This window comes from Astyanax mexicanus, chromosome 19, assembly GCF_023375975.1.
Source record: "Astyanax mexicanus isolate ESR-SI-001 chromosome 19, AstMex3_surface, whole genome shotgun sequence".
Taxonomy (NCBI): Eukaryota; Metazoa; Chordata; class Actinopteri; order Characiformes; family Acestrorhamphidae; genus Astyanax; species Astyanax mexicanus.
Window position 1 is genome coordinate 19,679,459 of NC_064426.1, and position 26,508 is coordinate 19,705,966.

Sequence of the window (26,508 nt, forward strand, 5' to 3'; positions counted from 1 at the left end):
CAAATAAATAGGTAGATTAGGAGAACAGATTGCAAAACGAATTCAGTGGAAATGCAGGAATATTAGACATATTTTCAGCAACAACTGAATTTGATGCATTTCCACATACAGTATTGTGTGATTCTCTGTTTCTACTGTCCAGGAGAGGCTTTCTACTAGATTTTGGAGCATTGCTCTGAGGATTTGATTTGACAAGAGCATAGAGAAATCAGGATGTGAACTTATCCCAGAAAAACTGGATAGAGCATAATTATACCAGAATACAGTTTTAGAGTATCCTATACTTTTAACAATACTTCTCTTCTGAACGTAGACAACCAGTGTCAGCAATGAGTGCTATTTAATGCTGAATGTATTTTTTAAGTGTTTATAATGAACGTGTTCAGTGTTCATAAGAAAGTGCTCAAACTTAAAAGCCAACTGCAGTGCTGATGGCTTCTTTTTTTATATATATAATTTTATTTCAATTTTTTCCCATTTTCTCCCCAATTTACACGTCCAATTACCCAACCCACTCATTAGGACTCCCCCCATCACTAGTAAAGCCCCAACACACCAGGAGGGTGAAGACTAACACATGCTTCCTCCGATACATGTGAAGTCAGCCACCGCTTCTTTTCGAAAGAAAGCGCAGCGGCTTGGTTCTGATACATCAGCTCACAGACGCCCTGTGCTGCAGAGATCACCCTCGGATTGATGTGGGGAGAGGGCGCCATCTACCCACCTGGAGGGAGCAGGGCCAATTTTGCTCCCTCTGAGCGCCGGCAGCTTGATGGCAAAGCTGCATGAGCTGGGGGTTCGGCTGATGGCTTCTTTAAGGCATTATTATAAAACACTACCTGAAGATGACACTTCCACAGTGTTAATGACAGTGTCGACGAGCAGACTCATTCTGGTGTATAACGAGAGACAAACACAGAAAAGAAACAAATCCACTGTTGGGAGTTTTCCGTTTTTTAAAAAATATTTTAATGCACCATTAATAAAGGGTCCAACGCATTAATACAAGAGAAATATTGCAAATAATATTAAAATAATACAACAAATTAAAAGAAAAAAAAAACAACAAAAAAAAAACAAATAAGATAACTGAATGATAGGTATGTACAATTTTTTCTCGCAATGGGAAAGTAGGAAAAGGAAGAACATATTTACAGACTGGAACCAGTGTGTTTCTACGAGAAACAAACACCTCTACAATATTTACACGTATTTCTTTCCATGTATTTTTTTTGTCCTTTTCTGTTCATTTAGTCTTTGTTTCTGAGGGTCAGTGTTGTACTGACAGACTGCTGCAACTCTACATATATTACATGGCTTCCTTTCAAAAAAGGAACAGACTGCTGACGGGGCATTTCACTCGCAGTTAAAAGTCATTAAAAATGAAGATTAAAAGCAGGGAGAGAAAAAACTAAAGAAAATATAATAACACTGCCTGAGCTGAGAGAGCTGACCAATCACAGCTGACCAGAGGCAGATTGGCAGGTACCTCTGCTTTGATCTGCTTTTCGATGCTACCAGAGTTTTTCTTTAACGTACTATCCAAAATAAAAGCATCCCACTGACTGAACTCTTAATTTAACATCTATACGGTTGGTTAATCATTTTATTTCTCTGATAAGTTCATTAGCATCCCTTGGTCCACCACAAAATAAAACATAAAAATAAAATAAATCAGGACTAAATGTACCTTGAAAGCTGATAAAATTGTTTTTTTAAATTGTTTTGATGGCAGCACTGATGTGCAGTTGCTGTGTGTTGTTTTAAAGCTGTTAAATGAGGCAGGTGAGGAGTACGAATAATATCTGAACTTTCGATACAGTTTGAAGAAATGGGGAGTCAAAAAAAATATAATAATTAAAAAAAAAAACTTGTGTGTGGATATACACATAGCTGACAGAGGAGCATGAGTAACAAACACACCTAATTATGAAATGAAAAATGAAAGAACTGAAAAATAAAATTTAAATAAAAAATCCTTATGTTTAAAGTGTGGCAAATATGAGAAATAATGATAATTATAATAAAAAACGCTCATCCAAAACCCAGAATGAAGGCTGTTTCCTACCCTTTTATCCCACCCACCCGTTAGCTTTGTGTGCGCGCGTGTGTTCTTGTGTGAGAAAGAGAGGCGTTGGTGTGCTTGTTGCCTAACAACGATCACAGACCTCTAAAAATAACGTGAAACGAAACGCAGCTGCAAAAATGAAATGCAGAGACTGGAAGAGAGCTCACGTGATTTATGAATCAGCAGTGGTGCTGACATCCCTACACAGACGTGTGTCACTCAATCCTTCCTTCACCCGACAGCTGCACGGCCAGATCCAGACAAAAATATGCTCCTTTAAGTCTCTATTAATACATCAGGGTATTGCGAGCACATGTAATAATAAGCTTCTCCCAGTGCCCAATACAGTAACTGAATATGGACACCGAACACAAGCCCCTGACTGCTCGCTGCACCAGAGAACCCAACCAGGCCGGGGAAGCTGAACGTGAAGGAGGAGGAGGAGGAAGAAGAGGAGCTGGAGGTGAAGGAGAAGTGCAGGTCTGTCCCAGGACTTCAGTTGAGAGTTCCTCTGCAGTTCTCTGTTCCACACAGACAGGGGATTTTGTTCTCCTCTATAGGGAACTTGTAGTCGTACGTGATCTCTTCGTTCACTCCGATCGGCTGCTTGGAATAGATGACGATCTTCTTCTGGGACTCGATGGTGATCACCTTGGCGTAGCAGTTCGGCTGTGGAAACGAGAGAAGAGGAAGTTAAATTTGGAGTACTGTTAATTTCAGGAAAACACTAAAGTTGCTCCCACACAGACCACAATGGAAAGACACATTCCGATAGGTGTTTATTACCCTCCATTATCAGGGTTCCCAGCTTTTTTAGGAAAACCTTTTCCAGACACAACATATTAAAAAGACTCTTAAAAAAAGAAAGGTTATCCTGCTTTTGTTGGGGTAACTACTGTCCAGGGAAAAAGGCCTTCTACTACATTTTAGAGGACTACTGTGAGGATTTGATTGCATTCAGCTCCAAGTGCTGCAGTTTTCTTTTTTAAATCCTCCCCCATTCAAATTTTATTTTTTGTTTTCTCCTCATGATGCATTTAGATCTACAATTACACAGACAATAGCAAAAAATTATATATATATATATATATATATATATATATATATATATATATATATATATATATATATATATTTATTTAGTGAAATAATTTGGCTGAAATATAACAGAGTATATAGCCAATGCAGAGTATATAGCAGTGGTTTTGCAAAAGTATTTATACCCCTTCAACTTTTCCACATTTTGTCACCCTATACAACCACAAACTTAAATGTTTTTTTATTGAGATTTTAAGTGATGGGCAAACACAAAGCATTGCATAAGTGAAGTGCGTTAGGATTATAGATTCAACAGTGCTCCTTGGTAGGGGTGGGCGATATTATTTTAGGGCCATATCACAGTATTTCATGGTATTTTCGCGATAACGATACTCTTGGCAACATGACAAAACACTGAATAAAAAAAAATGCAACAAAATGGAAATTACATTTTATTATTGCATACTAGGGGTGTCACGATTCTCTAAATCCTCGATTCGATTTCATTTTCGATTTGAGGGTCACGATTCGATTCGATTCTCGATTTTCTTGTTTTTTTTTTCTTGTTATTATTTTATGCCTCATAAAATTTAAATAATATATTTATTATTATTATTATTATTATTATTATTATTATTATTATTATAAATATTATAAATATTATTATTATTATTTATTAAGATATATATGGTAATGCCATCTAGTGACTTTTTTTGGTAGCAACAGTGTGCACTATTAAAACAAGCAGTTTATCAGAGCTGTGTGTGGATGGCTGGTGAAACTGCTCATTACATGAAGCTGCAGTTCTTCATCCAACCACTAGCAGCAGCAGCACAAGCCCCGCTCTCTTCACTCAGTCACTACTTCAGTACAGCCCAGCCACGGGCTACAGAGCTCAGCCAGTCCGTTTTTACTGTTTCTGTAAACAAATAAAGGTTTTAACCCCACTAACCGGATAATACAGCTCACTACAGTTCATCTTTCAGCCCAAGCAGCTAACAGCAGCAGGTTAGAACAGCCGACACGGAGGCACTGCTCGGATTACATTATAAACAGGTCAGTTAGCGCGCTGCTAACCTCAGGATGTTTATAACTACGGAGTTTAGTGGACACACCACGGCCGCCAGGTAAGTCTTTTAAAGGCTACTGAAGACTATTAAAGGCTATTAGAGTGTAACCCCTGGCTCCCAGGGGTTACAAGAGGTTATTGAAAGCATTATTGGGGGGCAGAAATCAGTACAGGCTGGTTAGATAAGTGATGTGGGTATTGTCTTATAAATATTTACACATAACTTATATCTCTCCTGAAAAGCTTTTATTTTAGTCAGAAACACGCTTGTGTTTACTTTATCTGAGAGAAAGATGTTTTTTTAATTCAATGGAAAGCAACAGGTGTAGTCAATTATAAGTTTAAGATTTTTAATCCACCTCACTGTGATCTATAGTCAGTGTTCTCAAGTCACACTGACACACGCATTTCAGCGAGTTCACACGCTCTCACCTGCGCGCACCCACCCCTCCGTTAGATACAGATACAAAACCTGCGCGCCCAACCCCCGCCCCCCCTCCCCCGTTGGACAGATAAAAACAGTGATCACACTCCCGCCGACTGCGCTCATGCAGTGGCTATCTCTATTTAAATGAATAGGATGCGCTGTGTTGGTGCCGCGCCATTTGCGTAGCGCGCTGCGCTATTTGCGTAGCGCGCGCGGGAGGGATCGTCGATCCTCTTTTTGACTTCGATACTCGAGATCGTGACCTCATTTCGATTCGATTTCGATAAAATATCGAGATCGTGACACCCCTATTGCATACGATATAATATGGAACACCCTTAAATGAGATATTCAAAAATACAAGAATTTTATCAGATTTGTAACAGAAGTCAGTGATCCAGAGTGTTATGATACTAATAATACATTCCAGATATCTCCATATATCCAGAATTAAAGTAAAATTAATAATATTGGACAGATATAATCTGTCTTTAGTAGATTTATAATGTAAATATAATTTTTCTTTCGATAAAAATATTAAAAAAAAAAAAGTACCCTGATGTGATAATTAGGGGTGGGTGATATGGCACGATATTTGAGGGTATAATATCGTTCATGATATTTAAAAATGTTGGCGATATTATTGGGTACGATACGATATGGCACACCTCTACTCCTTGAGATGCCTAAAGCTTGGAATATGTTTTTTTAACTTAACCCTGCTTGAAGCTTCTCCACAACTTCACAATCTCTGACCTGTCTGGTGAGTTCCTTGGTCTTCGTGATGCTGTTTGTTTAGTAGTGTTCTCTAACAAACCACTGAGGCCTTCACAGAACAGGTGTTTATATTTATACTGAGACTAAATTACACACAGCTGGACTTTTTTGACTAATTAAGTGACTTGTGAAGGCACTTGATTGCACTGGATTTTATTAAGGGGTTTTAGAGTGAATACTTCTGCACATCATACTTTTCAGATTTTTATTTGGTAAAAAATATCTAAAAACAATGTATTATTTTCACTTTAATTCTCTCGTATGCAATACTTTGTGTTTGTCTATTACTTATAATCTCAATAAAATACATTTAAGGTGACAAAATGTGGAAAAGTTGTTCAGTGCACAGTGTTCCACTGTGTCAGACACTTTAAAATCTGTGGAACGTTCCTTAAAGCACTCTGCCCATCATTTTAACTCATACTAACTCATCCTAAGTAACATCTATCTACTGGACATCTTGAGAGCATCACTACAGGACAGTGTGTGAATGTGTGATTGATCTCACCACATTTACAGAATATAGGAGTGCTGAGTTAGTGCTAGAGATAAAAGTAGCTCCTTTTCAAATTGTATTATCTGCTTCAAGCTTAAGCTTAAGCTTTAAACTCTGAGTAAATGTTTTATGTTTCATATAACCATTTCTGATCTGATTTCTAGAACAAGATGTTAAAATGTAAGTTATTAAACTGTTGTTGTGTCATTTACGTTATATATTAATTTTAACTATACAATATTTACTGTGCCCACATTAAGAAAAACATGAATGATCTGCTCAATAAAATATATGATTCGATTTTGAATTTGATTTCAATATTTAAAATAGTTTTGGACTTTTATGGGTTACAGACTACATCCATGTATGGGTAAAAGCTCAAGGTGAGTCAGAAGGACCACATATCTCATAATTTGCAATTAAAAATTAAAAAAAAAAATTAAAACAGTGAAAATGAGTGAGAATAATTAAAATGAATAAAAAGGCAGTATTTTGTGTTGCAGCTTGGTTTGTACTGATGTTTATTTTGACATGGTCTGTTCGGTCAACTTATTATATTCCATTAGCAGTACTTCTCTGGGTGAACTAGACACAGCATTCTGAATGGAGATTTTGTTGCTGAAAGGAAAATATAATAGTCTTTGACTAGGCTTAATCATTGTCCGGGAAACTGGCCCACGTTGTGTTTACAGGGGCTCAAGTCATACGCAGAATATGTAAGAGTTTTAACAAAGGTTTTTAACCAAAGTTAAACAGTAGTATATTAAGAACGGCCTGCAGAGTAAAATCAACAGAAGAATTTAATGATTTACAATCAAACAGCCTAGCTTCGTGTTTTTACAGCACTGTGACATCAGCTTATCAAGCTCATCTTCTTATTTGACTTTTATTAAAGGAAAAATAGGCATGTGCTGTAAAACGATGGTTCGAAATGCTGATTATCACATATTCCAATATTACTGATAGAAAATATTTTGTGGCCAAAACACAAAAAAACCCTTTTTAAACCATTTTTACTAATATCCTGATGTGTGGTTAGGGTCTCAAACACCTGCATATAAAGTCTTGAAGGTGGTGTAGAGAAATAGGAACGCTGGGTTCTTTTCCTTTATCCAACAAAAAGGCTGTGACTAAGAATTATTTTAGTAATCGACTGATCAGTCTACTTATTTATTAAACACTAGATAACATTTTTAGACTTTTTTTTTTATATAAAAGGTTGCCGATTATATCGACTTACCGTATTTTTCGTACTATAAGTCGCACTTAAAATCCTTTAATTTTCCCAAATTCGACAGTGCGCTTTATAATCCATTGCGCATTATATATGAATTTTACCAGTAAAGCCACTTTGCTGAAGTACAGTGTTATAAAGGAGTTTCAGTTTAGTTCTCCAGCTGAAGTAGCATTAGCTGCTAACGGCTATTTCCCAGTTCAGAGGTGAGTATTATCAGCCTGTAGCCTGCTGCTAACCCCAGCTGGAGCAGCATTAGCATTACCCGCTAACCGCGCTGTTTTGGCATTCACAGGTGAGTATATCGAACTGTAGCTTTGTGTTTACCATGTTAAAACACGGTAGCTGATATCATCCTGGCTTACCGAAGCACTCAGGGTTCCTAGCAGTTAGCTGCTAATGCTATAATGCGGGAATCTAAGCTTACTGTAAATAAACGAGAGAGAAATCTGTGTAGATTAACATCTAGTGCTTGTTTGACTTTAAAAGAAAGTATTTTATTTTATTAGTTTTGTTTACTTATTTACTTGTTTACTTGCTTAGCTGTATGAAAATAGACCAGAAAATAGACATTCATTGACAGTGCACCTTATAATACGGTGCACATTACAGTACCAAAAATACGGTACCTTAGCAGTCATACCTACTAAAAAAAACTTTTTTTGCAAAAGCTAAACACCTAAACATTAATAAATTCTATATATAATACAGTATAATACATCAGTCAACTCTAACTACAATTAATTGTGCTTAGTGTACTGCAGTACAAATAATGAAATAATACATTTAAACCCAATTCATACGTCATTAAACATATAAGTGATAAAATATACACTTTGGCTGTGCACAGAAGCAGGGCAAACTTTAACACTTCTATAATCATGGACAAAAAACACTCCTGAGGTGATATAATTTCAGTTTGCCATCAGTAATCAGTAAAGGTTTTTTTTTTCCACAACAAATGCTTTTGTTCATGTAAAAGTATCTCACGTAAAAGTAATTCCCCTTAAAATGTTGTAGATGGTGTCAGTAAATGGCAAGTTTAGCTTTAGCTCACATTCACAAAAAAACCCATTAAATTTCCTGTGTGTAATGTCCAGCAAGCACCACGGTAGAAACAAACACACGTGTGAAAGGGGTTAACCGCCAACCACCAATCTTTTCCACCTCTCGAATTATCCATCTCTAATAAAAAACTCTTCCAGTCAAAACAACCACAATTACAGGCCTGCGCAATTACAGGCTACCGTATTTTCAAAACAAGCCTGGCAGAGCTTAAGTTCTAGCAGCGCCAGCTCTGCTGCTGCTCACGCAGCCTAAGCACACCATCCGTGACCCAGCGCTTTATTAAACCCACTGAACCCAGCAGTCATGACCTAAGCAAGAAACCAAGAGCACTTTAACAGGAGTTAGACTTGGTCTTTGTGTACTCCTGCATTACACACCAGTGTTTGACCTTTGCCATGCAAACATTATTAATTAAACTAACTACGCAGCTGAACAGAAACCTGTACTTTAGATAAACAAATGTAGAAGTGTGTGCTCATGCCATGTGCAGTACCAGGTAATAACAGTGTGGGAGGTGGGTGTGTATTTAAATAATACAATCCTTACTTAATTTAGATAGCAGCAACATCAGGATACCAACTAGATACTAAATAGGGGTGTGCCATATTGGTTTGTTTAGAACTTAAAAATATAGCAATAATTTAGGAAATGATAAAAACTAAATCCATATTGTTATAAGAGCAATATTCTGACCCACCCCACTCATAAGGACTCCCTCGCATTGCTATCACAAGCACCGCCCCCAACAGTAGGAGGGTGAAGACTAGCGCATGCCTCCTGCGACACATATGAAGCCAGTCATCCCCTCTTTTCAAACTGCCGCTTGAACACACCAGCTAACAGAACACACTGCCACAGACTCCTGTTCTGACCAACATTACACTAGGAGCGATTGGGGAGAGAGCACCACTTCCTCCTTAGATTTTCTCTAAATTACCATATTTTTTGTACTACAAGGCGCACTACCAATGAACATCTATTTTCTGGTTTATTTTCATACAAAAGGTGCACTGGATTATTAACTGCATTATGCAGCACTAATAAGGAACAGGGGTGACATCATGTTTTCCTTCTAATTCAGCAGGTCTCACTGCTGGGTAAGGCTAAGCTCAGATAAGTAAACAAAACTGTAATTCTTACAAAAAAAAAAAAAAACGTGCACTGTATGTTAATTTACACAGATTTTTTTTCTTTCTTATTTGCGCTTCCATTTATTTTTTAGTAAACTTAGATTTCCAGATTTCCACTAGAGCTGGGCGCAGCAGCAATAGCGGCTAAGCACAGGATAAGGCAGTGTAGCGCTTCACAGTGCTAGCCGGGTTAGCAGCAGACTACAAGCCAATGATACTCACCTCTAAACAACAAATAAGCTAGTGCTTAGCGCGATTATTAGCTAATGCTAATACTGCTCCAGCGTCAATGCTGGAAAATTTAACTGAAACTCCTGTATAACACTGCACTTTAGCAGAGGCTTTACTGCTTCTTACAACCTGACTGGTAAAATTCATACATAAGGTGCACGAGATTACAAGGTGAACTGACTATTTTTGGGGAAAAGTGCACCTTATAGTGTGAAATACGGTATCTGAACTTTCTACATTTAAAAAATACCCTTGTTTCTCCTATTTAATTTCAGCTTGTTTTCATTCTGATCGTTAAAAAATTAAAATTTTATCCAGATAAATCTCTCCAGTCAAATAGAGTGAATTTGATTTTAATTGGATGAGAAGTATAAACATATAACATTCCGACACACTTTTAGTTTAAACGATCCATCTCACCTGCACACAGCACGTCACACTTCAGCAAGAACATAGCAGGTGTATGTAGCCCAGTATGAAGATGATCAGAAATGCTCTCGAAATTTCCTAAACTAAGCTTCTTTAACATATTTGCATTGTACTAAAATGAATTCATTTTTAATGCGTATATATGCAGCTAAAATAGAGAGCCTAGTGCATCTTAACAATTTAATAGAACATTATACTCATTATGTCCTTATTGGTATTTGTTTTCCCTTACATTACTTTTACTTTCATTCTTTAAGTAGTTTTAAAAGCAGTACTTTTACACTTTTGCTTGAGTAAAAATCTTCTACAGAAGTATTTTAAACACTAGTATCTATACTTCTACCTGAGAAATGAATGTAAATACTTTCTACACCTTTGCCAATAGCTGATGGCTAACAGCATGATCCAGGATTTGAACCAGAGATCCTCAGATCATAGTGACAGCACATTAGTCCATACTAAACAACTTATTTTGTTGCAGTAGTATATCCTTTCATTTTTGACAAGAATATAACGGTCATAAAATAACACAACATTGTAAGATCTGTTTAATATTTTAATTAATAGTAACTTGAGTTGTCAAGGTAGCAACACAATAAAAACAGTGCTGAACAATATGAATACATCAAGTTCAAGGATTTGAGGATTAGTACGGTTTTGTAATACCAAACACAACACAAATGTGTATATTTAAATACCGATATTCATGCTATATTGTCTAGCACTATTCAGAAATATCAACATTATAGTACATTATACAGATATTCGCAGTTTTATTACTTTTATGACTGATTTTCTTTACTTATATTGGTAATTGTACCTTAAAAGACCTTTTTAAATATAATATACATTTTTAATTAATGCCTACACTTCACCATACTTTACAGTCTCTATAAACTGTTTTGAATCCCTGTTTATAAAATGCTAAATATTATCTGTGGGTACATAGTCTCCCTCTTTATCTTTTTAAGCACTCTGTGAAGCACTCTGAGCTGTATTTCTGTATAAACAAAGCTTTCCCACGCCTGTGTTCTTATTAGAAACTGCTGAGTTATGAAGTAAGAATGTACTTGAAGAGTTTTGAATATGTTTGAGTTTCAGACAGAACAGCAATGTGCTTTTATTACTCATTTGTTTATCAGAATTCTGCACACACTTCAAGAGAAGTCCACGTGGGTGCAGGAATCTGATAAACAAGCATGTGAATTGGCATGTACTGCATGTGTAGGATGTGAGATATACTTACAGTGCAGCAATGGTTGATGAAGCGAGCCAGGTTCCCACACTTTGTGGCATCGATGATGGTGTCGTGATCAACACGAAACAGGTAGCTGCTTCCAATTCCTTCCTGAGCGTAACGTTTCTCCCGATTGTCTGCCACCATCTGAAAAAAGTGCAACATGGTCAGAAACAAGAAAATGACTTTTACATTAATGCATAAATATTTTATTTATTTATTTTACATCTGGCACAGCACTCAAGCAGAGCAGCATCAACACTGTCAAAACATCAATCTGGTGACGGAAGAATTTATATATATATATATATATATATATATATATATATATACATGTTGGTATGGCATGATTCAGTGCTCAGGTGATCAGTTATACAATTTAAAATTCAAATAAATTCATAGAAAAATTATGCAGCTCTGAAAACAATTGAGATCACTTAAAAAAAATGATGAGTTTCTCTGATTTTGCCAAATTAAAAACCTCTGGAATATAATCAAGAGGAAGATGAATGATCACAAGCCATCAAACCAAGCAGAACTGTTTGATGTTTTCCACCAGGAGTGGCATAAAGTTATCCAAAAGCAGTGTGTAAGACTGGTGGAGGAGAACATGCCAAGATGCATGAAACCTGTGATTAAAAACCAGGGTTATTCCACCAAATATTGATTTCTGAACTCTTAAAACTTTATAAATATGAACTTGTTTTCTTTGCATTATTTTACTTGGAATTTGGGAGAAATGTTTCCATAGTTTATAGAATTAAACAACAATGTTAATTTTATCCAAAAATATACCTATAAACATCAAAATCAGAGAAACTGATTCAGAAACTAGTGTTTTTTTTTTTTTTGGATGAACTGATTGTGGTCTTACAAAATGTCATGCGGTGCGACCATGATTTATCTTAAAATTACTTCTATTTTTTTTATTATTATTTCTGTAAATACATTTTATGGCGTATTGTCAAAGATAAACACAAGCATAATAAACTGACGTATTTTTCAAATAAAGGGGGGAAATTAAAATAAATAAAAATGATATAAAACTTCAAATATCATATTATTGGTGAATTTTTATGGTGAGTAAATATTTAAGAGAGGTACTAATATGTAGAGACATACAAATGTCCTCACTTTATGCATTTAAACTGCTCTTTTAACTAAACAATAATGCATCATATCGAAGACCCATTTCTTTAATTTAACCAATCCTGAGATTGATTAACATTTTGGCGCAGCTTTAAACGAGCCATTGACAGGATTCCACTTACGTGATGAAAGATATGTTGCCAGAATGGAGGGGATATAAATAAATATATACCCCTCTCACAAGCCCTCACTGAGCCCAGTGGAGTGACTAACATTGGTTTTACTCATTTATTATTTTGACCTCATTTATTATCTTATGAGATGAAGCACAGAACATAACTAAAGATCTGAACAATGACGCATTACCAAGGTTGTCAGGAAAGGTAATGATGTAATGATGATTCCATTTAACTCTTCCCAGAAAGGACAAATGATATCATTTAATAATATCTTCTTGTTTCACCTTCACATGCCCACATCCCCACCCAACCTCCTGATACCACATTTCAATTGAAAATGCGTCACAGAAACAAATGGAAACTGATTGCTATTTCCTTATTCATCACTTTAACATTAGATTCCGTTTGACCAGCCTAGCTTACCTGGAAATATGGTATCTAGGATACGGGGTCAGAGGACAACCGACCAGATCAGAGTGAAACGTCACGACAGGCTGGTTTCCTCTACCTCTGCCTGACCCTGTGCTCAATCGACCTTCTACCTTCCTGCTGTTTTCAACTACAACTCAAAAAATTCAGACCCATAAAACACCCTTTCCGCTGATTTAATGCAGCACAGATGCCTACTGAGGTCCACCACATCCACAGTTCAAACACCTCTGTTTAAGAGGGGGAGGAAGAGAAAGGAAACACTACACCTCCATCTGTCTGGAAAGTGTGGTCTAGGGCATGATTAAAGATTCTTATTCCTAAACAGAAAGCAGTACTGCCATTTTCAAATCGTAAACCATAGAAAAACGTTGTTTATTTTAAACCAGTGCTTGAGGTTATATTGAATACTGGAACATTATAATTGTTTTAGGTGATGTTATACTTCTAAAACCTAAATAATGTAGATTTTATTCATTTTAATACATTTGTAATTCTACAAAAATAAATAATTTTATGTTACTCTGTAATTTTTTTATTCTCAGTTTTAGAAAAATAATTAAAAAAAAAAATAAATGTATTCTTAATTATTCTCAATTTTTTACATTTTAGAAGTAAGGCCATATATATATATATTTAAAAGTGATCATTTTTTTTCTGACTGATGGTTAATACATGTGTTTTTTTGCAGGTTTTCATTAATTTTGTCTTTTTACTACCATTAAATTAACTGAATATTTTACATGAATTTCTGTCACAAGCAAACAATTAAACAAATCATTTAAATGTTAAATCTGCTGATATTTCGTGAGTAATCCTGTAATCTGTTTTGTTTGGGCACACAGATTAGGCACATCAAATTAGGCCTGGACAATATTTCGATATCGGTATTTATCGCGATAAGAAATGTTTAAATAACGGTGATATCATTTTTGTGGCATATCGATATGTATAACTCACAGGCGTTTTTAGCGGCGTCAGTTCACTGCAGCGCTGTACACAATCAGACTCAGTAGCCGGGCTACGTCAGTGCGTGATGACGCAATCATACAGGCACGTAGCCAGATAGGCTAGGCTAGACCTGGGTCGGGTCGGCTCCGCTCCGCACCTAAAATCTCCCGCGATGAAGCAAAACCGACCCTAACCGAGCGGATCTCAGCTCCGCTCCGCACGTAAAACCTCCCACGATGAAGCGAAACCGACCCTAACCGAGCAGACCTCGGCTCCGCTCCTAAAATCTCCCGCGATGAAGCGAAACCGACCCTAACCGAGCAGACCTCGGCTCCGCTCCTAAAATCTCCCGCGATGAAGCAAAACCGACCCTAACCGAGCGGATCTCGGCTCCGCTCCGCACGTAAAACCTCCCGCGATGAAGCGAAACCGAACCTAACCGAGCGGATCTCGGCTCCGCTCCGCACCTAAAATCTCCCGCGGTGAAGCGAAACTGACCCTAACCCGCAGAATGAGCGCACCTGACGTCTCCACAAGTGATTAAACAGAATAAATAATTGAGGGAGTCGGGTCTAATTCAGTGGTTCGGCGTTCAAAGGTCTGATAAACTTCAGACTTCAGCTTTCACTAAATTGTTCTGGAGAGTGGAGCCGACTAGCAACAGTAATACATCCGTTCCTCCACCTCAAGCAGATTCACTACACACAATATCTTCCTTATTCTAAAACACTTTTTTAGTTTATGTTGTATCTAAGTTATTTATAGTTGATATAGGTTTGTTTATTTGACAGGGATATCATGTTCCCTTTATATAAATGAAGACTTTTTGTATTCCCTATTCTGGTTAAAGCACTTCTGTTTTGATCTGTTAAATATGTTTACAAAATAATAAGAAGCTTTGCCTCCGTTGTAATGTAAAGTTATTTATATTGGTAATATGTTTATAGGTTATAGGTTTGTGTTTCACAGAGTGAGCATTGATTTATTCTGATCATTTTTTATTTCTAAATTATTATATAGTTTTAGTGAGAGGAGGCTTTAAAAGACTTAAATTAAAATTAATTTCAGACAGTAGTGTACAGATATCCATTGCAGGGATTCTTAGCAGTTTTTCTGAGCCCTTTAAAGTATTTATATCGATATCGAAATTATATCGTATTGACCGAAATTAAGGAATATATCGTGATATAAATTTTGGCCATATCGTCCAGCACTAGTTCAAATCAGTCTTTTCAGAGACTAAGATAAGTAAGATGACTCACTCCTCCCACCTCTATACTGTGTATACAAAGTACACACATCCCACATGCACTGTACCGCTGCTATGGGATTAAAAATGTGACTAATCGGAAATTAGTATATATTTTTTTTGAGCTGGATTACTTACCGACATTTAAGGGGAGAGGACACTATGCCAATTAGATATAAAGTATAAAGTCTTGAGGTTTAAACCTAAGTTAGAAAGCCTTAAGTAGCTTGACAGCAGTGATGCCAATAGTTGTTCTGAGCTGGATTACTTGCAGGTAGTTTATGACAGGTAGTTACCCAGCACACTGTGTTAAAAATAATTGAGTGATTGTTTAGTGCTAATGATAATTTGTTTTTAGGGGGAAAAAAAAACAATGCATACCTGATATCTGCATCAACAAAGTAGTTGCCCTTTTTGTAGAACTTGAAATCAGTATTACACAAGATACGAATGACAAAGTTAAGATTATTATTATAACTAATCATTATTTTTGTTATAATTACTGAGTTTTCCAAGCCATATTTGTCCAGAACCAGTTCCAGCAGCAGCACACAGTAAAAGATTCTCCAGAGACAGGCAGACTGGTAAAGTATTAGGCAGCTTTATAGCAACTATAATGCTGTCTGTCTGAAAATCTCACATCATACTTTAAAGTATGTGGGGGAGCTACTGGTCTTTTTGTTTTAATGGACATATTAAACCTGTTTCTCTTTTAAAAAGTCAAAGCATACCCATCTGTTCAAAGTTTTCACTTGTTCATAAGTCAGTGTACTTGTTTCAAGGAGCTAATACTGGGTTTCATTAAGAGCATTCCAGAAATGCAAACGTACCAACTAGAGACTGCACTGAGAGGAACAGATACAGCATTTGTTATGAAAGAAGCATGTGAATAGAGGCAGTAGAGTAATATTACAGGATTTTACATAAATATGATTGGGTTACACACCGGTGGTTGTGTCTTGTTGCAGTACAGCAGCAATGTTCTGGCCAGGAATTGAAATGACAGATTGCCATTCTCACTATTACAGTAAGCGTGATTTCGTTCAGTTTTTTTTTGCCCCTAAAATATCAGCTTCAGAATCATGTTTATGCTTCACCAAGTTATGATTTAAGTAACAAAAACTGTTACTTAAATCATAGTAGGTTGACCATATTAAGAAGAGTTTGAGGTTTCATAATTTTCTCATTCTACACTCGCTCTCAGGGAAAATAATATCTTCTCATAGTTTTCATACCACTGCTATGCTGGTGACCCTCAGCTAATCCTTTCTTTTCCTCCTTCCAACACTCAGGTTTCATTCCGCATTTCAGCAAGTCTTGCTGATGTCTCATCGTGGATGACTTCTCGTCACCTGAAACTCAACACCTGGCAAACTGATCTACTGTTCATTTTAGATACCACAGGTCTTTAACACAATCTCATCATCTCCTTCAAGAACTTGCTGTTCACTCCATCAGCAGAAGTTAAATGCCTTCACGTAGTAACGGATGACCAGTTACCATTCTCAAGCCATGTCGCAAATCTGACTGAGTCACGCAGAATTCTCTTTTATAACATCCAGACAATTCGTCTGCTTCTCTCTAAGGAAGCCACTCAAGTGATTGTGCAGTCTCTCGTCATTTCAGAACTTGACTACTGTTTCTGCCTACTGGCTGCTCTTTCTTTGTGAGCCATCACGCTCCCTGCAATGACTCAGAACACAGCAGCACGACTCGTCTGCAGTCTTCCGAAGTTCAATCATGTGACTACTTGGCTGCATTCCCTCGACTGGTTTCCTGTTGCCGCCCACATCAGATTCAAACCCTGATGCTGGCCTACAAAGCCTAAAACGGACCAGCTTCTTCTTAATTGATGCAATTCAATAGTCAAAGCTAGATTGGTTTCAAGGGCGATTCGAGTTTTTAATATGGCTTGGCTCGAGCCACCATCACCTAAAAAACCCATCGAAGACAGACATTCGGGTAGGGCTGCACGATATATCGTTTAAGCATCGTCATCCCAATGTGTGCATATGCAATAGTCACATCGTAGGACGTGCGATGTCACCTAAGGCAATTAAATCAAATGTTTTGATTCTTGACACAAGAAATAGATACACAGCGCTGACAGGCTGCTGCTGCCTGAGAAGCGCAAAGGGGAGGGGGAGTGCGAGGGGGGGTTTCAGGCGTAAACACGAGTTAACCACATGGCTTGGAACGTGCTTGAAAGCTGGCTTGCATGTGTTGAAAGCTGTGCACCTCAGTTTAGCACAGTTTTGCGCAGATCACACTTTTAATCCCATAAAAATGCTTTTATTTTCCTATTAAAAGGCAATTTAAATGCCAGAATAAAATGCCAATTATTGTTGAGGTGCTGTTTGCCTCAGGTTTTGATTGATTGGTTGACTCTAAAGTGCTGACTCAGCTCTCGGTTGGTCTGGATTTCTGATGCAAGACAGCACATAGGTGGGGGCAGAGCTGGTGACGTCACAGGTCCTGCATTGTTTAAAATAAATAAATAAATTTCCAATATCGTGCAGCCCTACATTCAGACTCTCTTCTGTTCGTTCCATTACCTTGGTCCCAGGACAGAGAAGTCACTTATGGTGTTCAAACTCTGACTGAATACTTTTTACCTAAACAAATAATTTGCTACCAGGTGTCTAAACATTATTAGACCTTGATGTATTTCTGTTGATTTTAGTCTCTACAAATTAGCTATGGATATTTCAAGGTAATCAACAAAGCATTTTGTAAGACACTTTAAATAAGGGCTTCTGCTAAATAACCTAAATGTAGATGTAAACGTAAGAAGTTGCTTGAGGACTATGAAGCTCAAAATAGTCTCATACTAGCGTGGCAGATGGTTTCTGCAGAGCCAGGGAGAGCTGAGGCAGCAGAACACTGTACAGTAAAGCTGACAGTGCTGGGGTGAGAGTCGTTGGGGGTCATCAAGGTTAACACCAACGATAGTGCAGGCTATGTAAACACTCTAATGTTATAATAACCAATCTGTAATGAAAAACTTTTCAAAATTCTTAGAAGCAGTGTATGATTAAAAAAAAAGATCCGAGTACTTTCTTTAATAAACTATACATTAAAAATCGTTATACAATACTGAAACTTCGACACAATCATCTTTTAAAGCGAGCCTCTTTCCTGGTTCACCTTCAACTGTGCCTCCAAACCGAGCTCCAAGTCCAGCCTGGTGTATATTCTGACGATTACACCACTGTGTTAATGACCTCTCAGCAGTGATGGCACAGCTTGCGTGCAGAGAGGCGAGTCTCAGGATTCAGCACAATTAAACTGTTCGTGTCATTGAATACAGGAAGCTGGAGTATTGCAGTATTAGTGAAACATATCAACAGCTTTAAATTCCAGGAAGTTGTCATCATTCATTTTGAGGAAGTCATTCCGAGCGTGCATATGCACTGATAAAGGTGACGAAGTTGCCAGCTGATGAAGGGATGTGCCCCACCAAACCTTTAACACAGAACGCACGACAGACACTGCTTCCAGGGAAGAATAGTAACTGAAAGAGTGAATGAGCAGTTCCAGAGCAAAACGACCCAATTCCAGTCTATTCTTACACCAACACATGACTCAGAACATCTGAACAACACTGAAACCTGGTCTACGCAATCAGATATCAGTCATGACTGACAAAGGTGCAAATGATGCTTTAAAGGGAACTAAGGGTTACGGTCAGGAGATGTGTCAGTGTTTAAACTGATTATATTACCTGAGGGAATGGTTTAGGAACAGGGGTAAAGTGTTACCTTGTGGATAAAGCCATCATGTCCATTACAAAGCAACAAGATTACATCCACACAAACAACAATATCGACTATTAAAATGTGTTGACAGAATTTGGGAGGTGTAATGGGCTCACACACACACACGACTTGTTTTCTGTGTTTCCAAAAGCGTAAACACACCAGATAAGGGACAAAACAACACCCATACACACAGTACATCAGCTTATTATATTTAAACTCTTATCCTTTTTTGTAACTTCTGCGTACTATGTATACACGCTGCTAGTGGAGGTCCAGAATTTCCCTCTGGGATCAATGAAGTGTGTGAGCGTATCTGCCTGTGTGTGTGTCTGTCTCTGTGTGTGTCTGTGTGTGTGTGTGTCTGTCTCTGTGTGTGTCCGTCTGTGTGTGTGTGTGTGTGTGTCCGTCTGTGTGTGTGTGTGTGTGTGTCTGCCTCTGTGTGTGTGTGTGTGTCTGCCTCTGTGTGTGTGTGTGTCTGCCTCTGTGTGTGTGTGTGTGTGTGTGTCTGCCTCTGTGTGTGTGTGTGTGTGTCTGCCTCTGTGTGTGTGTGTGTGTGTGTGTGTGTCTGTCTGTGTGTGTGTGTGTGTGTGTGTCTGTCTGTGTGTGTGTGTGTGTGTCTGTCTGTGTGTGTGTGTCTGTCTGTCTGTGTGTGTGTGTCTGTCTGTGTGTGTGTGTGTGTCTGTCTGTGTGTGTGTGTGTGTCTGTGTGTGTGTGTCTGTCTGTGTGTGTGTGTCTGTCTGTGTGTGTGTGTCTGTCTGTGTGTGTGTGTCTGTCTGTGTGTGTCTGTCTGTGTGTGTCTGTCTGTGTGTGTCTGTCTGTGTGTGTGTGTGTATCCGTCTGTGTGTGTGTGTGTGTGTCTGTCTCTGTGTGTGTGTGTCTGTCTGTCTGTCTCTGTGTGTGTGTCTGTGCGTCTCTGTGTCTGTGTGCGTGCCTGTCTCTGTGTGCGTGCCTGTCTCTATGTCTATCTGCCTCTGTCTCTCTGTGTGTGTCTGTCTGTCTGTCTGTCTGTGCGTCTCTGTCTCGGTCTGTCTCTGTGTGTGTCTCTGTCTGTGTGTGTGTGTGTGTCTGTGGCTCTGTGTCTGTATGTCTGTGTGTGTGTGTCTCTGTGTCTGTATGTCTGTGTGTGTGTGTCTGTCTGTCTGTCTCTCTGTGTGTGTCTGTGTCTGCCTGTCTGTCTCTGTGTGTGTGCCTGTGTCTGTCTGTCTCTCTGTGTGTGCCTGTGTCTGTCTGTCTCTCTGTCTCTGTGTGTGTGTGTGTCTGCCTGTCTGTCTGTCTGTGTGTGTCGGTGTGTGTCCAGTAAAACATGCATTAGCTGTAGAGGCCTCAACAATAGGAAACAAAAATAAAGGGAATGCTTAAAAAAATAATCATAATTAATCGAGTAATCGAACAAATAATGGTCAGAGGGGTACAAGGAAAACCCTGAAGGCATTACTACCCACAGTGAACAGTGCAGTGGGCAGTAATGATGCTGTGACTGGCACAATCTGGCTAGAACTCTCCATATCGGCACACAAGCAAATCTGGCAGACAGGATTACACATCTACATTCAAACCACAAAGCCCCAGACACATACCTCACAGGTCAGGAAAGCATTCTTTAGCTTCCATGTGACATGTCAAAAGTCATGGGACACAATACTAGTTCCTGTTTCATGACACATGGCATGTGGTCATTAACTCATTTATTCCATGCTTTTTCCATTAACTGGGTATTTGGCAGTATATAGAAGCAATATACCAAGCAATTTACCTGTCTGATGTTTTGGCCCACATACTCGATAACCATCTCATCTGCTGCGATTGGCTCCATGGCAAACAGGCCCCACTCGTGAATACGACTGCGCCCAAACCGCAGTTTCTTCTTCCGGAACTGCATGCGTACATAAACAACAGGCATGATGAGATAAAAGAAAATGAACAAAAAAGGCAAAGACAGTCAGATATACAACAACAATACATATTTACAAATACATGTTTTTGTGGATGCTCGTTCTAATAAATTAATTCAGCTACTTTAATTTGTTTTTAATAATTTCTATTACAATTACAATTAGGATTTGCAGTAATGTTTTTTTATCAAACACGAAAGATTTTTAAGCATTGCTCAAATAGAAATCCCCAAGATTTAGGTGTGTAATATCAGGCAGAAATTTAACAAAAATGCTGGCCTGTTATGGGGTTAGGGCTGCCACAAACGATTATTTTTATAGTCGACTAATCACCGATTATTTTTTATGATTAGTCGACTAATCGGATCATACGTTAATTGAATATAAAAGACAGTTTATCACAATAGAATGCAGCTGCTATTATACAACCAACATTAGATTTCAGCTATATGCTAACTAAAAATAAAAACAATTAAAATCATAGTTCATTAAACCTTTAATGAAATATGCAGCTTGTTGTAACAGACAATTATTTTACTGTTTAGCATAAAGTGTAAACAACTGTGTAAAATAAGGATAAGGCACTGGCATTTATGAAACATCTCAACCGTGAGGTTGTTTGAACTATTATGAAAAAAAAGTATATTAATAAAAAATGCCTCTCTGTCCAGATATTGTGTACATTACCGTACACAGGGCAGCGGTCTGCACAGATCTGATTGGCAGAGGAGAGCGTTTGGTGATTTTACACCACACATGACTGATCTGTGAGTTTACTGCACCGAAAAGCACTGAAAACAGAAGCCACTGTCAGAATGAAATCCTTCTCTGTAGTTTATCGGTTTGGGACGGCATTTGTGACAACGTCTGGGTCCGGATCCGGATCGCGGTCCGCCTATTAGTGACCTCTGTTTTAAAGCTATCAAGATGAGTAAGTTAAGTACTGAGTTAACGCTCTGTTTACGCTAATTTTAGCAGCTAAATAGCAATTTAGCTTCTTCGTCATTTAATCAGCCACAACATGCCTCCTTTTCAGGTGCTCGTGCATCGCGGTTGTGCTGCCGAGGAAGGCAAGTTCTTCATTGCAGATATTGCATTGCACGCGTTTCACTTTTATTTTCTTGGTGATCCCACACTTTTGAGTTCTGTAGCGGGGTAGCCATGAAACCAGAGCCTGTCTGTATAATGTCCTGAGATGTCGTCCACTACCTACCCTGGTTTCCACTACTGCGCATGTGCGTCCAGGACAGAAAGGCAGTCGCAGCAGTTTGGAGAGAAAAACAAAGAAAAAAAAAAAAAAAGACTAATCGACTATTAAATTAGTCGTCGACTATTTTAATAGTCGACATAATCGTGACTAGTCGACTAATCGTGGCAGCCCTATATGGGGTTAAGCTGCACCCACTATTGACACTAATGTGCAAATGCACATACACACACACAGCTTTTTTAAACCCAGTAAAGAAGCATTTGGAGCTGACGGACATGAACATATGCCAACATATAAGCCCTGAACAAACTAAACAGTGTTCCCTAGAATGACTATAGGCTCTAACCAATACTTTTGGGATGAGGTGGCGTATTGGTCATTCAACATATTCAACATATGACCTCAGTAACAGGATAGTTCCAAAATTCTGTAGAAAGCATTCCCAGGACACTGGAGATTTATTCTAACTAAAACCAAATAAACACTTTAAACCATTGAGTTAGGAATAAACAATACTTGCTAAGTGCATATTTTGTTGGTACACGGATACAGAAGAAGACAGATCAGACAGATACGAAGACAGATGCACAGAAACAAACAAATTTGTCCAAAGGATGAAAACCAAATATCTTTTTTTTTCACTGTTTTTCATTAATCTGACACTTATATTTCTTTATATGAAGAGTGTAAGTCTTGTGCTGGTGCTGATCAAATTCTTATGTTAGAGCTATAGTTAAGATTTCATATTTGTTTTATTTGTGTATGAGTATTTTTGTGTATTTCTGTATTATTTCATGAAAGTATCAACAATGTCAATTTGATTTAATAGAAATTTTACAATGAGACTCTTATTTTGACAGTGTGCAAAAAAAAAAGATGCCACTGGAAAAATTTGGGCAGGACAGATGCACAAAGCACATAGATCGTACTTGTTGTATTTAGCAATTATTTGAAGAAAACTGTAATAAGAGGAAACCTTTAGGATTTGCACTTTTCTTTGGTTAAAACAGATCCATTAGTTTTCAGAGTGCTTTCCTGATTACTGAATATGTTGCAATAACACCTTATATTATCATATGATAATATAAGCAATATGTGAGCAATATGAGCCTGATTAATTATTTTGGTATTTTCACTTTTTTATTATTATTTGTTTTTATTTTGTGGTGATAATAATAAGCTAATCAGATAGTTGGACAAAAATTAACAAACATACAGGCAAAAAGGAGACAGAAAGACGACATATACATGTTAGTGAACAAAGACGACATGCGTTTTAAACGAACTCCAAACTTTACTTCTCCGTATTCACACAACCACCATTAAATCGCTCTCCCTCAGCACGCATGCGCATTAACAGTTAACAAACTCCCTCTTCTTAAAAAAAAAAAAAAAAAAAAAAAAAAAAACTCAAGTATAATACTGTCCAAAGGGAAAAAAAAAATACTGCCTTAAAAATGTTTTTAGTCCATTAAACGTCTGTCTTGGTCTCTTATTCCTTGAGGTGCCATTCACCTTCGCTGAAGGCCTTTAGGAGGAGTAGAGCTGACGTTCCTTTCTTTGTCAAGCAGTCAGCAAGCTGGTCTTTGGTCGCTGACCACATGATGTGTCGAATGACTCCGGACTGTATGAGCTCCTTGATATTGCTAATTTCAAGCCGTAGTCTCTTCTCTGTAACTGGTTTGGTTGACTTTACAGCATCCAGGAGTGAGTGATCGTCAGTTATACATATTATGGGTAAGCCTCTGTGCTTGCAGTCACCTACAGTAAGTTCTGAGTAGAGTGTGGCCAGAAATATTGCATTATCAATGCCATCTGCAAGGGCCAGTGTCTCCCCTGCAAGAGTACTTCTCACCACTCTTCTTATTCTTTTCGACTGCCAGCATATAGGTGAGAATCTTCCATTCTCTCCCATGAGCATGATTAGATGACCACCCTGAGTGCCACCATCAGGAAGGTTGCCCATTGATGAATCACTGAACACGACAAGCTGTAAGGAACTGTCTTTGCCGAGGTGCTGGAATTTCAAGGTCACTTCATCAGATTTGAGTTTCTGGATCAGTTTGTTTACAGAGTGCAGACTTTGAACAGTAGCAGCTTTCATACTGGATGCTAAGATGGATACATCACACATTGCATCTGGCCTTGTTTGTCTTGCTACCCACAATATTTGGCCAATTTTTGATCTAAGCATGTCAATTTCTTGATTTGTTAGGGGAGCATCTCGCTCAGCAGCTCTAGCCGGGTTCACTGGAATGGGCTGGAGATTCTTGCTCTGTACATGCTCTGCTGTACCTGTACTGTGTCATTCAGAGAGGAGAACTCCATTCCAATATAGCTGAAGGTGTTGTGTTCTTCCCGTCCAACTTGAAAAGCTGCTTTTAACTGTGGTATGATTTTTGTGGCGAATCTTTCAGAACCTCCCCAGATAAAATCATCCACATGACAGCCGAGTACTCCCATGACGTTGGAGGAGTCATCTAACCAGTAGAAGACTGCTGGATCAACTTGCGACATGACTGCTCCTAAATGATGCATTGTGTCCTTCACTTTATTATACCAATAGAGAAAGGCATCTGCTAGTCCATAGACACACTTTTTCAGTCTCCATAGAACGCCTTGGCTCTGAGCCTCTGGTGGTGGGCGTATGTAGATGTTTCGAGCCAATTCTTTGCCTTGCAAAAAAGCTGCTTTTATATCCATAGAATTTAATTGCCATTTCTTTTGACATGCCACTTCTTTGTGGAGATGCATTTCTGTCCTTCGTCTTTCACTTCCTCAAAGACATCATTCTTCTTCCAATTGCATAACTCTGCTTGTTTTGCAGCATCAAAAATATCGTCATCAACCATCAGAGTCTCCTCTGTACTGCTTTCCTCACATAAGACAGTGTGCTCTGCTGGTACAGTTTGAACATTGTCCATTTCACCCAGATTTACTGAGCCTGTGGAACCAGCAAGGTCCCCAGATCCACTGAACTGTACATTGTACCAGTTTCTGTGTTTTCCAGTGGCCTTACCTGCACGACTTAGAATGGTTCCTGTTAATGTTTGTCCACTTTCTCTATCTGTATATGTCACTGTTTGTCCAGCTTTTAGTCGCAATTCTCCATGTTTTGTGAATGTTTTAGTGTGTACTGTGTCAGCATTTGGTCTGTTTTCAGGAGCAAGTGGACCGGCTACAGCATGATTTTCTGATTCAGGCAAGTCATGTTGCAAGTCAAGTTTTTAGCTCAATGTTAAATTTTTCAGCCATATCTCTCATGTCTTCATTGTTAAATTCACCACCGTTGTCTCTAAATAGTCTATATGGGGGTCCATGCACGCTTATCCAACAGTGGATGAGATGCTTCACGATGTCTTTGGGTTTCTTGGTTGTCACAATACTCCCTGCACTGAAACGTGTGAAGTGATCAATGACATGGAGATACCATACCCCTGGTTCCAACTCATGCAAGTCCACAGCCACTGTCTCATTGTAGGTTGAGGCCATGGGTAAGCCCACTGCAGGCTTTGGCTTTGACTTGCTGTATCGTATGCATGTGTCACATTTGCTTACAATGTCATTGAGAATTGCAAGGCAGTCATAGTCATGGTTGCCTGCGCAGTCCAGCAATTTTTTTAGCTTTTCTACGGACGCATGTCCAAATTGTCTGTGTAGTTTTAACAGAACTTTCTGTTTTTCCTGTCTTGTCATATTTTCAGTTACAGTCAGAACGTCTTCGTTATTCTGAATATCATTCTCTGCTGAATTATCGTTTGCTTTTATGTTAACACAATAGTGACCTGAGGAGGTCAGCTCATGTTTCACTGGCTGCCTGAACATTGTGGCTTTATCATTCTCAATGTCCAGGACAGCACCTGCTCTTTTTAGTGATGTTTTGCTCAAAAGCAAGGGAATGTCGACTGGCACAACTTCTGTTTCTATATAGCATTTAGTCTGACCGATCACAGCTGGAATTGTCACACGTTTTGTGGAATGAACAAGTCTACCATCTCCAAATCGGAACGCTTTGGCACTGGTTTGGGTCTCCAGCTCGCTCTGCTTCAGTCCATTAACATAGTTGTCAAACCATTTTTCTCCACAAACTGTTCTGGTGCAGGCAGTGTCAATTACAGCTGATCCTAAAGCCTCTACCATGAATATCTCTGCTTCAGACAATGTTTCTTTTGAGAACAAAGTTATGTGACATTCATCAATATCTTCTGTGTGGCTCTCAACACTTTCTGTTAATCTTGCCTGTTCAGTTTTGTGAGGACAGTCCTTTGCCCAGTGGTAAGTACTCTGACAGATAGCACAACGCGATCTTCTTCCATATTTGTCTAATGGGTTTGACCCAGGTGGCACAGCAGTTTGACTTTGAGAGCTTGACTTGTCCTTTTTTCCAGTAAATCTTGTGAAGTACGCACAGTCAGGATCAGCTGATGCACTAGCACCAGCTGGCGGTGAATTATCGCCAAATATCCTTTTCAAGGCTGATTTCATGCTACTGAATGTTACATCAGAGCAAGCGGTAAGCGCTAATTGTTTGTCTTTAACTGTAA

At 38.4% G+C, this 26,508-nt stretch overlaps 1 protein-coding gene across 1 annotated transcript in view; it reads right to left on the reverse strand.

Moving 5' to 3' along the window:
- Positions 1–945: 945 nt before the first annotated feature.
- Positions 946–26,508, reverse strand: part of setd1a (SET domain containing 1A, histone lysine methyltransferase) — a 52,948-nt gene continuing 27,385 nt past the window's right edge. Inside the window, exons 19-21 of the mRNA XM_022674232.2 lie at positions 20,616–20,735; positions 11,214–11,351; positions 946–2,737 (exon numbers count right to left, since the gene is read on the reverse strand). Coding sequence (XP_022529953.2) covers positions 2,564–2,737; positions 11,214–11,351; positions 20,616–20,735 — 432 coding nt within the window. The 3' untranslated portion in view covers positions 946–2,563. The remainder of the gene's footprint in view (positions 2,738–11,213; positions 11,352–20,615; positions 20,736–26,508) is intronic.